The sequence below is a fragment of the Lissotriton vulgaris genome, chromosome 1_1, assembly GCF_964263255.1.
Source record: "Lissotriton vulgaris chromosome 1_1, aLisVul1.2, whole genome shotgun sequence".
NCBI classification, from domain to species: Eukaryota; Metazoa; Chordata; class Amphibia; order Caudata; family Salamandridae; genus Lissotriton; species Lissotriton vulgaris.
Genome location: NC_141685.1, coordinates 1,105,643,329 through 1,105,656,506, shown reverse-complemented (window position 1 = coordinate 1,105,656,506; position 13,178 = coordinate 1,105,643,329). Strand labels below are relative to the sequence as shown.

At 45.0% G+C, this 13,178-nt stretch overlaps 1 protein-coding gene across 3 annotated transcripts in view; it reads right to left on the bottom strand.

Moving 5' to 3' along the window:
- The window catches only part of LOC147748685 (A.superbus venom factor 1-like), a 1,068,833-nt gene that overhangs the window by 947,703 nt on the left and 107,952 nt on the right, over positions 1-13,178 (bottom strand). For all 3 annotated transcript variants that reach the window (XM_086963563.1, XM_086963565.1, XM_086963569.1), the window contains exons 8-9: positions 12,771-12,873; positions 12,534-12,654 (exon numbers count right to left, since the gene is read on the bottom strand). In XM_086963563.1, the coding sequence (XP_086819689.1) occupies positions 12,534-12,654; positions 12,771-12,873 (224 nt within the window). The remainder of the gene's footprint in view (positions 1-12,533; positions 12,655-12,770; positions 12,874-13,178) is intronic.

Genomic DNA, 13,178 nt, shown 5'->3' with positions numbered 1-13,178 from the left:
AGTTGAGTATTTTATCCTGTGTTATTTATGTATGTATTTTTATTTGTCTTAGAATCTATACAATGCTCTTACAGTATTATTTTATATTACTATTCACGCTGTACGCATTATACTTTGCATTCTGTCTAACGATTGTAGCAGTTCACCTCTCTTGCATGAGAAAGAAGACTGTTCAATAAACTCTTTTTTTGAAACGCCCATCTCTCTATTTTTCTCTGCAACTCTGTAGAAACTAAGCATGCACGATTGACTGAGTAAAATAGTTATCTATTGTTTCCACGACTCTGAAGATACTGTTTCAGTCCTAGGGAAACAAAGTTGGCATGTTTATGCGGTTCTCAGAAACTAATCACTTCTTGTGTATTCGAGAAAGTTTCTAGTGACCTATGAGCTAGCTAGCACTCACAATTAAGTTTAGTATATTCGATAGAGACCTACTGACCTAAGTCCTACGTCATATCTATAGGATATATTTATTTATTTATTATTTAATCTTGTAGAGCGCGACAGCTACCCAAAAAGGGTTTCCCGGCGCTGGACAGGTAGGGTGTTATAAATGTCAACCGTCAAATATTTGGAAAGGACAGGTGATAAGTGCTGATTACTGGTTAAAAAACCAGGTCTTAGTGTTTTTGCAAAATCGGGCATAGTTGGTTTCAGTCCGCACATGCAGAGGCAATGAGTTCCACAGTTTAGGGCCCAGGAAGGCGAAGGACCGGCCACCCATTCTGGCGAGTCTAATTCTCAGTACACATAAATTCTCCATGGAAGATGAACAGAGTTTACGTGGAGGATTGTAAGGATTAACAAGGGCTTGAAGGTACTGGGGAGCTATGCCTGCTTTGATCTTGAACATGTAGCTCAGGGTCTTGCATTTGATACGATTCTCGACCCTGAGCCAATGAAGTTCGCGAAGGGGACCAGAGATGTGACTGGATCTGGGGATGTTATTCAACAATCTGGCCGCAGCATTCTGGACCAATTGAAGACGTCTGGTCACTGCTTTATTTGTTCCTAGGTAGAGAACGTTGCTGTAGTCCAGCCGGGACGTGATCAGGGCATGGATAACAGTTTTTTTGGTATCGGTGGGCAGCTTCCAGATGATTTTCTTAAGCCACCGCAAAATTGTGAAGCAGATGGCTGGGACCTTGTTGACCTGGTGTTGCATGGTCAGGGTGTTATGAATAGTGAATCCTAAATTTCGGACAGATTCGGCCGGTAGGGGGATGGGGCCCATCTCAGATCATTTTTTTGGCCTAAAATTAAAGCTTCGGTTTTACTTCAGTTCAGTCAAACCTGACTGGAGGGGGGATGTTGACCCTTGGGTAGGATCTGAGAGAGAAAAAGCGATTTGGGGAGTCATCAGCATAGGTGAAAAGAATAAGGCCTTCTTTTTCTGCTAGTAGGGCCAATGGTTTCACATAAAGAATGAAGAGAAGGGGGCTGAGTATTGAACCCTGGGGCACCCCATAGGGAGACTTGTGGGTTTTTGATGTTGATGAGTTAGAGAAGATCTGGAAGGTCCGATGTGAAAGAAAAGAGGCCAGCCAACTAGATGCAGCTTCGCCTAAACCTATGGCGGTCAATGTTTCTATGAGTATAGTATGGGAGATGGTGTCGAATGCGACACTGAGATCGAGTGAAATCAGTGCCACAGTGTCTCCTCTATCTAGTATCTGGCGTACATTTTCTGTGACTTCCAATAAAGTTGTCTCAGTGTAGAAACCAGGATGGAACCCCGATTGAGAGGGGTGGAGTATAAGATTGTCCTTCACAAACTGCACAAGATGGGAATGAACATGCTTTTCCAGTATCTTGGAAAAGGCCGGCAAGAGTAAGATAGGCCAGAAGTTGGAAAGGATCATAGGGTCGGCTGTAGGTTTCTTCAGCAGAGGAGATACCATAGCATGCTTCCATCTGGCCGGGACGATAGAATCCCGTAAGGACAGATTAAGGGTTTACAAATTATGGATAAGTGGTCCGAGTCAAGCTGTTTTAAGACAGACATGGGAAGCGGATCATTGGGTGAGCCTGATTTTAAACTCCCTATAATTTTAGTAAGTGAATCCAAATTGAGACTCTGCCAAATGTTCAAAGTTTCCTGAGTGTGAGTTGTATCGTTGGATAAAGAACAGGAATTTGGGGAATGTGGATGCTGGGATCTGTTGCACTGCTGAAGGGCTATGTCTTGATAAATGGCTTGATTTTTTGCGTAAAGAATAAAGCTATTTCTTCGCATTGATTATTGTTCAGTGTGGGTGGTTTGACTGCTGTTCCAATGCCCCCAAGCTCTTTTACCAGGGAAAACAGTATTTTAGATTTATTTGTGGCCTCTGAAATGCGCATATTCCCAATGCACAGAGCCTATTGGGAATATAGGAACTACACTACAGAGGGAGCGGGATGATCTGGCTCCAACCTCTTTTGTGACAGCATGTGCAATGATTGCCATGAAAGAAAACTTTTTCCTTTTCCAGAACCAACTTTATAGACAGCTTTCAATGGGTAGTACCTTTGCACTGAGTATGCCTAATATTTACATTCATAATTCCAAATCTACCCACATCTATCTAGCTCTAAACCCCTTCCAGCGGAACCTCAAAGTGTGGAAGAGATACATAGAGGACATCTTGGTAGTCAGAGAAGGGGAATTCTCCTCGCTAAATAAGTTCTCTGAATGGCTCAATACGAGGAACCCTCATCTTAAATTCACCTGTGAGCACAGCAATGTGGCTCTTCCCTTCCTGGATTTATGCTAGCCCCAAAAGATGGAGGCATATACTGTGAACTATATAAGAATGCAGGGCTACAGTCAGGGACTGCGTGGCTCCCCTCCCATCTAGCCTATACCCCCAGGGAGGTGGTGATACCTGGGGCTGGGGGGCGTTACCAACCCCCTTAATTAGAGTATGTGTGCCCTGGGGAAGTGATGTCCCCGGGGCTGCATTGGGAGCCTAATCCCCCCAATTCATTATTACAGCCCCGAGTAAGTGGCAGTCCCAGGGCAGGGGGTTCCGCAAGGCCCCACATATTCTTTAAATTCGCCCCAGGGATGTGATGATCCAAAGGCAGGGAGTTCTGCAAGGCCCCCCTTTATTATTGAAATTTGCCTCAGGGAGTTGGTGGTCCCTCAGGCTTTATTAAGGCCTAGGAGGGGGGACTCCAAGTGTCACCGTCCTGCATACATTATATGCCGCCAGCTCCTGGCCCACCCAGGGGTTATTGTAAAGCAAGTGTGCGAGCCTGTGCTTCCTTGTAAATAAAACATTTTGCCACAAATTTGCGAATATCGCGAATTTGCAGCAATTGTTTAAAAAAAAATCATTTTATGCCATGGCAGGGTCCTAGGGGGACCTCAAAAACCACGGAGGGGGGGGGGGTATCAGGGTATTCCTACCCTGCCCCCTTTTCTTTTTCTCCACCTTTTTGGGGGACTCAGCTTCAAGCCCGGTATTGTTATATTTCTACCGACTAGCACTGGGGTGTATCTGTTATTATAATCTAGTTTATATGTATTGGTGATCACCACCAGAAATCTCAGGCACTTTCACCTCATATCCCCCAGCCTACTGTTTCCCCTCTGGGTTAAGATGCCTGGTAATATTTTATTGTTTTAAGATGTCTTTACTGGTTGGCACCATCTTTCTTTTCTCTTCCTGTTTGTCAGTCACCCTTGGCTCAGATTGAAATACCAGTGAGGTGAAGACTGTCCCGAGCCCTGATGAAATTGCTGCAAGGTATTTGGCAATGAAACATGTTGTCCTTTCCTAATTGAAGTGGTCTGCAACATATTGTTCTTTTTTTAATCTGAGTTTGCTCATGGCATCCAATAAAGTAGGCTTATTTGCAAGTGAGACACAACTCATTTTACTTTGGAGAAGAAGTTTACCTTTTCTCTCACTATGGATAGCATGACACAAGCACTCTTTGTGCATCTTTCCACATCTCACTGTTTATCTTTTCTTTTTCTTCACCTCCTAAACATAAGTCTGACATTTACTTAATTTCTTCACGGTCATGAAAGTCACCAATGATGAAAAACTTGAGCAAACTGGTGAGTACCTACCAGCAGTTCCCTTGGTGATGCTTATGTGAGATACTTTCTGACCTCTCACATATTTTTAGGTCAAGCATAAGCGTACGACCTCTTGTATACTTTAGTATACATATTTCTCTGTGCGACAAGTGCCATTCCTTGCTTCTCAGTTGTTTGTTTCAATGTCCTTTAAAAATCCTTGCTTACTAGCGGCCAGTCTTGCCTCTTTGTCTCTCCTTTTTCCTCCAAGGAGCAGGGGTATCATTACACTTTGTTCTGTTGATCTGCTCATGGGGATACTATTTTATTATGTTTTCAACCTCTTGTTACACTGTGGATGCTTAGACGTAAATGCTTACATTTTATTGCAGCATTCAAGTCTTGTCCTTCCTGTCTGAAGCCAGCAGCAGCCAGCCATGCTTTCCAGCTACTGCAGCTCTAAATCATGTAAAAGGTTAAACCAAAACTTAAACACAGCTTGAAATTATACTTTAATATGTATGCTGCTTGAGTTTTTTCCTCTTGACCAGGACTTGTGCTTGGCTGCTGGCTGAGGAGTTGGAAGTTTCTCCTCATCAGTTTTGCGCTGAGGCCAAAATGTTTCCTTCTGGAAAAATGTCCCCTTTAAAATGTGCATTTGAATGTATTACAGTAAATTGAAGCAGAACAAGAACACAGGGCCAGCACACTGGCTTTGCGATTGGACTTCAGAGGGGCAATATTTCCGTGTTTACTTTGCTTTTGAAAGGACTCAGCACATTCCTGGCCTCCACCAATTTCCAGACAATAAAAATGTCAAGATAACTCTGGTGATTGATGTTCTTGCTGGAGAGATCAGAATTGTCTAGTGGAGGAAGTTTTAACTCATTGCAAGGTAGCCAGAGGGTTTATATGCCAGCTGCCAAGAAAGTGTACTATGCAAATTACAAAGTGCATAAAATGTAAATAGGTCAATCGGTTACTGCTCTTCTGTTACTTGCAGCTGTATAAGTTAAAATCCGAAAAGAACTGAGCATTTATATCTGTCATCAAAGAACTGCATGCACTGCAAAGTAAAGATTAGAGGAGACATTAAAGTTGCAAAAAGGGTTCATCTGGATGGAAATTGTTTATTTTTATTTAAGAGAACCCCCAACTATGGTGTTCTGTTTTCAATTCTGAGTTTTTGCTTCTGGGGCCCAAGCACTCTTTAGGAATGCTGCCTACGAATATGCATGACTTGTGACTCCTATACCCTGTAGTCCTCTGTGGTATGCAACATTTCCTTTACACTAATTTATACACTTATGATTGTCTCTGTGTAATTTGTGTGTATACAAAGTGCTCTGACACCCTACACTGGTATGTGTGGCACTTTATAACTAATTAAATGCATCTGAGCATTAGAGGTTATGGAGCCTTAAGGGACACTGTTAAAGAGTTGTGGTGAGGGAATTCGCATCACTCAGTCTTAGCTCAACATCACCTGAGCATCGTCTCAGCATCAACACAGCACCACCTCCCCATCAGTGCACCACCAACTCTGCATCAGCACAGCACCACCTTAACATCCGCACTACGCAGCACTATCTCAGCATCAGTGCAGCACCACCAACGCTGCCCCACCTCAGCATCAGCGCACCACTAACTCAGCACAGCACCAACTCAACATCACTCAGCACCACCTGATCACCAGCTCAGCACCACCTCAGAAACAGTGCAGCACCACCACCTCAGCATCACTCAGCACCACCTCAGCATCAGAACAGCACATCAGCATCAACACAGCACTGCCTCCTCATCACTGATCTGCCACCAGTGCAGCACAAACTCAGCATCAGTGCAGCACCAGCGTAGCACCATCTCCTCTTTAGCACAGCACCACCTGAACACCACCACCACCACTATCTCCACATTAGTGCATCACCACTAGCTCAGCACTAAGGCAGCCCCACCTTAGAAGCAACTCAGCGCCAATGCAGCACAGCTTCATCATCAGTGCAGCATTACCTCAGCACAGCACCAACTCATCACCCAGCACCACCTAAAAACCAGCTCAGCACCACCTCAGACCCAGCACAGCACCACCTTCTCAGCCTCAATCATCACCACCTATGCCCTACTCAGCACCACCTTAGCATCATTCAGCACCACCTCTCCATCACCTCAGCAGTCCACCACCAACACAGCATCAGTGCATCACCACCTCAGCACCAGCACAGCACAGCACAAAATAAACTTCAGCACATCACCATTTTTGCATCAGCGCACCACCACCACCTCAGCAGCAACTCAGCACCCATGCAGCACCACCTCAGCATCAGCAGCGCATCACCTCAACACAGCACCACCTCAGCACCAGCGCTGCACCACCACCTCAGCATGACTCAGTGCCACAGAGTCACTCAGTACCACCTCAGCATGACTCAACACCACCTCAGTACCATTCAATATCACATCCACACCAGCACAGTACTACCTCAGCATCACTTAGCAATACCTGTGTTTCATTCAGCATCACCTTAGCATCACATCTGTACCAGCACACCCCCACCTCAGCACCACTTCAGCATTACTCAGCACCATCTCAGTCTGCCCTCAGAATATGGCATCTGTTGATTCTCTCCTAGTGCCCGTTCGCTGCTCATGTTGTAATTCAGGTAGTATTTCTCAATCTCCACCCTCCTATTGTTTATGCCCCTGCATAACAAATAAAAAGCTATAACAAACAGACAATGCAACAGGAAGGAGGAGATTGCCAGCATTTTTTAAGAGTCATTCAATTGTAAATGTAATTGATACTTGTATAGCGCACTACTCACCCACAAGGGTCTCAAGGCGCTTGTACGAATACCACTGTGGAACCCATCCAGGCTTTCCCTCTGAGGCGTCCACTCCTGGGCACCCCCAAGGTGGAGGCCAGGCATCCTTAGCGTTGTGGGGGCTGTTGTGGAGATTAAGCAAGCTATTGCCCAGAGTTGCAGAGTGGGACTCCATGTTTGGAATAGGCACCAAGGCGAGAATTATCAGGTCCATGGAATTTTGAGCCCAAGACCCGCCGAGGCAGGGAATTGAACCCTGGTCCCGGGCTAGACCTCTGCATCAGGGTCTGCCGCTCTAATCATTGAGCCACACTTCTCCACAACTACACACTTGTACACAATGTCGTCTTTAAACTCCACTACATAACACTCCACAACACAAAATACCACTCCACATACTTACACTCCATTATACACAGTCTCACGCCACATAATTCCAATACACTCAAAGCTACCTAGTTACGATCTACATAATACAACTGCACACAATACCATATCATTCCACTACACAAATCCACACCACACAGTTTCACACCCCACAACTAACAAGTCCAATCCAAACCACATAATTGGTACACACCGCATACATCCACTCCAATCCATAACACATAGGTAAGAGACTTTAACATTTACAATGACAATAGCTCCAAAAAAAACTCATAGATCTGATGATTAGATCCTACCTATTTGTTCTTTTCGTCACCAAAACTGATAAGCTATATACAAAGTTCCATTCCACACAATTCAGCTCCACACATTTCCAACCCACACCACATAATTTAACACCAAACCACATAATACAACTCAACAACACAAGGACATAACACCATATACATCCAATCCACACTAAGGGTGAGCGCAAAATCCGTTCCGCTCGCGGATTTTGCGGATTTTCGGTAAATCCGCGAACTCCCGCGAATTTACCGAAAATCCGCGAGCGGCGGATCCGGGGGGCAAAAGTTCAAGCCTTCAAGCTTGAAGTTGTTGTAACTATTTTAGGATGGCGCCGGCAAGCTGCCAGCGCCATCCTAAATAGTTACTACAGGAAGCACTAATAGATAAAATAAAGAAGGTGCTCGAGCACCTGCTTTATTTTATCTATTAGTGCTTCCTGATGAAGCTAATTTAGTAACTATTTTAGGATGGCGCTGGCAGCTTGCCGGCGCCATCCTAACATAGTTACAGGATGATGGACAGCTCACTCAAGGGACCCCTGCGCACATCGGTGCGATTGCATAGTAACACACACATGGTCGCTGGAACTAGTTGAAGCTCAAATTCAGTGACTCATTCATCAGCCCAAAAACAATCGTGAGCGTCGTCGAGGCTGGGCAGGTGTGCCTTCTTCCCAAATCTACCGTCGAAAATCAGCTGTGATGCTGGATAGAGGCCTTTGTATCCTTGACTTTCACGAGCGCAATCCTCGTGCCACTGCTGACAGCTCACTCAAGGGACCCCTGCGCACATCGGTGTGATTGCATAGTAACACACACATGGTCGCTGGAACTAGTTGAAGCTTAAATTCAGTGACTCATTCATCAGCCCAAAAACAATTGTGAGCGTCGTCGAGGCTAGGCAGGTGTGCCTTCTTCCCAAATCTACCGTCGAAAATCAGCTGTGCTGCTGGATAGAAGCCTTTGTATCCTTGACTTTCACGAGCGCAATCCTCGTGCCACTGCTGACAGCTCACTCAAGGGTCCCCTGCGCACATCAGTTCGATTGCATAGTAACACACACATGGTCGCTGGAACTAGTTGAAGCTCAAATTCAGTGACTCATTCATCAGCCCAAAAACAATCGTGAGCGTCGTCGAGGCTGGGCAGGTGTGCCTTCTTCCCAAATCTACCGTCGAAAATCAGCTGTGATGCTGGATAGAGGCCTTTGTATCCTTGACTTTCACGAGCGCAATCCTTGTGCTGTTCCTGTGACCAGGAGCTTCTTTCTCTTCATCTGCTGCTTTGATCGGTCTCTGCCATTTATAAAAACAAGAGGCACTTGAACTCACACAGAAGACCCCCCCATTTAAAAAATCCGCAAAATCCGCGAATCCGCAAATTCGCGGATTTTGCGAATCCGCGAATACGCAAATCCGCAAATTCGCGGATTGTCAATCCGCGAAATTCGCCCATGCTTTTCCACGCCACGCAATTCCACATTGTGCCCCAAAATGCAACTGCCCACCACAAAATTAAACTGTACAAGTTACCACTCCACACAATCCCACTACATCTAACACCAATACACTGAATGCCACAAAATTGCTAACCATATATTTCCACAGCACACCATGCCACATAATTCCACTACACAAATCCACTCCACGCCACACAACAAACCTCCACACAATTACACAACTAACTAATCCAACCCACATAGTTCCACTATACACCACATACATACAATCCATAACACATAAGTAAAATGCATTGCCATTTACAATGCCAATGGCTTCAACACAAACAAATGTGAGACCGATTGCATTTCCAATGCTTGTGCTCCTTGTATACACTAACGAGTGGGGGTGTAAGTGTGGTGGATTGACAAACATTGAAAATTGGACACCCAAATCCGGCTGCTATTGGCATTTTTTAGAAGCCAGCTTTTGGGCAGATATATTACTACCCTGTCCCCAGGATCCTTGGAAAAGCTTTTGTGTCCGAGCACAATCTGGTCTTTTTTACTTGATTGGAAATACCCTCTTATGCTCTTTAGTGTGGATGATATGTCAATAAAGAATGCCTGGACCTCCCCCGGAAAGCCAATTGTCCTCAGTAACGTGATGTCGGAGCACCACTAAGGAAGCAATGGCTCTGCCCAGTGAATCAGTCATATCCAATCTGCATCTGAAGGTCAACTTTACTGCATCTTTCCCGTCAGCAATAGCTTGGAAGAATATGGCTTGGGCCTCCTCTGGGATCATAGACAGCGCTTGTGCAACCCATATCCTACACAGTGTGGAAATAACGGCTCAATAAGCATGCAGTGTTCACAGGCCGCAGCGTCAGGATGGTAGAAAGAAAAAAATACTTTTTCCATATCCAATCTCCCCATCCAGCAGGGAATGCGCAGGGATTTATTTTGGAGTTTGCGGTCTGGACCAACAGGCTCTCAGGGGTGGGAGGTTGAGAGAGAAACGCAGTGTCCTCGGGCCTGGTAATGGTGGCAGGAGATAGTCCCTTGCACAGGAGTGCCTGTACAGGGCGCGATCTAGGCACCAAGCAGGACATCAGTGAGGGCTTATGTAAAGGGGAGTAGTGGTTCTGAGTTGGATACCCTATGCTGCAGCACCACTGTTAAGATGCGGGTCTTGAACCCAACCTTGGGCAGCTTAAGGTCCAGGATCTCACATGCCCTTCAGACAACTATTGCAAAGGAAGCCCCTTCCTTCATAGTCACTCTGCGAGGAGAGAGGAGTCCAGCGTCTGGAGAGGTGTCCAAACCACTGGCGCCAGCCAGGTTCTCATACCAGGTGTCATCAGTCATGGACTCTGCAAGGGGGTTTGAATTAGGGGTGGGTGGAATTTGCGTAGTCGCGATATGCAAAGCTCCGCGAAACGGTAAAAAATCTCTGCGAGCACGCAGAATTCCGCGTACGTGTAGAATTTTTTGTTCCGCCCATTCGCGATGCTTTTTTCCTGTTCTTGAACGCTGTTTGCGTGCTTGGGGGAAATATCTTGCAAAAACGCATTTTGAAAGCACAAGCAAGCAAAAAATTCTGCAAAGCTGCGGATCACAGAATTTTTGGCAAACTACCCAAATTCCGCAAAGTCCCGTGAGCGGGACGGAATTTACCGTCCAGGCCTAGTTGGAATAGCTAGAGGGATCCTCTTCACTTGTGCTCCTCAGAAGGCCCTTCATGAAATATGACTCTATTCCCCGTTTCATGTTATAGAAAACAATGGTCCCTATTTTCAGAGGAAGCATCACTTATATACAATAATCATACTCTGAATAGGTAGTATGTCTTTTGCCCAGCCGGACAAGAAATTATTTTGCAAATATATATAGAATTAAATTGTTAGAAACATTCAATGACAAGTGGGCACAGCCGTGACCCACGAAACAGTGAGACAATAAAACGAAGCACAGAATGGCCAAAGGGCAAAGTGAAATACGTCTGTACACTCCTATTTGAAAGTTTTAACAGACTAAGATCATTTTCTTATACACCATTGCACATTGCAATATTGCATAGTCATATTGCATATGGCGTTTTTTGGTGTCGATGATGTTTCAATGCCACCACTAGATACTGGGCATCATCCTCAGGACAACATAATATTTCATTGTTGTCTTTATGAATTTACAATTGCACTATGCATAAATCACATTACTGCAAGTTGGATCAGAAGAGGGCGTGATAGCTCGGGGTCACAAGGGGCGGTTAGCCAGCTGATAGGGATCGTATTAGTTCGGGAGTCCACTTGGATAGTCGAGATAGGGATTCCTTACAAGTGCGCAATCGCACAGTTTCAAGATCAGGAGCTTGATGGCTGGTTCGGCTTCAGGATAGAGGCTATTTCCAGTTTCAGCTGTGTAGGCATGGCTTGTGACAGAGCATGCATTCAGTGAGGCCGGTTTGGCTCCGTATCGGAGTTGGAAATCACAATGAGTTTGGCACGCTGATGTGCATGGGTGGCACTGGGAACTGCACCACTGGAGCGGTCCCCTGAGGATGTCACAAAGTCACGGCTGAGGCCGATGCAAATCCACCAACAGATCCTAAGGGTCTGATTGGCACTGAAGGCGGACCCAGCAGTGGAGCCCCAGTTGGAGTACCTTCTGAACTCATGGGGCCAGAAGGTGCTCCAGAGGAGTTTGAGATCTCCAAAAATTAGGTCCAGGGGGGCAGGAACAACCAGGGAGTGAGGCTGGATTTGTGGTGTTGTTTACTTTTGTCATTTGATAAATGGGACAGAAGCAGAGTAGTCAAAGAGCACTTCAACTTCTTGGAGTTCTTCTATTGGGACTTACCTGGCGAAGTCCAGGATCGTGAAGTTGATCGGTGCAAGTGACTCCCGAAGTGGTCCCTAGATCTCACAAATGAATGGGACATGGACTGGCAGGGAGTCACTTGGCAAGGAGCCAGAAGCTTCATGGCCTTCTTGTGGATGGCCTTGGGATTCATGGTTTTTCAATCCATGCAGGCCATGGAGTCTTGGTCCCATTCCAGGAACCAAAGACACACCAAGTGGAGATATGTCACAGACATTTGCCTTTGACAGACACCTCAAGGCTTTAAACGTTGGTTTCTGCAGGGACATTGTCCAAATAACAGGAAAGAAAGCACAGCTGTTGAGTTCGATAAAATGATCTAAAGTAGTCAGTCAAAATTGACTGAGGGGAGGATATCCTGATCTACGTGCAGAAAGGAAGAAGCTGGGGTCAGCGCACTAGGGTGGTGCCTATATAGGTACTGCATACGTCACTACTGGCACAGAAGACACCATGTGGAGCTGGATGACGCCACCTACTGGTGTGCAAAAAATCTGAATCAGGCCTTAGATTAGGGAATATTCTAAGATGCGGAATCTCCAGTTAGAAGTCTTGATTAGATGAGATACTTGGGTATTTGCTTGTACACCAGTTTGGGAATTCAATTCTTCACATGAAAAAAAAATGCTGAAAATATATAGGCATTCAGCTCTTCCTAAGTCAGAATAGCATTTCTTCTTCAAAAAATTAATTTTACTTACCCCCCGCCGTTAAGACATTTACAGAAACATAGATGCTACGATCGATGAGTTCATTCATGTTTTTGAAATGATCTGTCAACATCTTTCTGGTCAGTCTTGCTTTTCCATCGCCCTCAGATATCTGGAAGTCATATAAGTTGAGCAAAAGCATAAGTGGTGTCTTGGCATTGTAATCAAACAAAATGACAAAACATGTGTGGACATCAAGATAATATGATTTTCTATTGCAGATTTTACCTCAACTCTTTGAAGTGATGTTGACATGCTTTTCTTTTCATCATCAAATGTTACCCCGAAAACAACAAAGGCATCACCTTGTACTGGCTTCCCATACAGATACCTGATGGAAGAGAAGAGTGTTGAGTTAATCCCTGGAGTATTGATTGTGTAGTTCAGCTAGAGTGTGGCTATAAATTGGAATAGATAGAAAGATTTAAGGTTACAGTGGGCTAAAAAAGTGGAATAGGTCCACACAGAAACTGAAATTTTAGGGTAATCCAGAACATTTAGAATTTTTAAGCAGTGGGTTGAGAAGGCCACAGAGTACATGACAATATTATTCTGGTCATGAACTGCGGGAGTATTGAATAGAGAGAGTAATACTTTTATTTGATTTACAATAAAAATCATAAAAGGGTGGAGCTT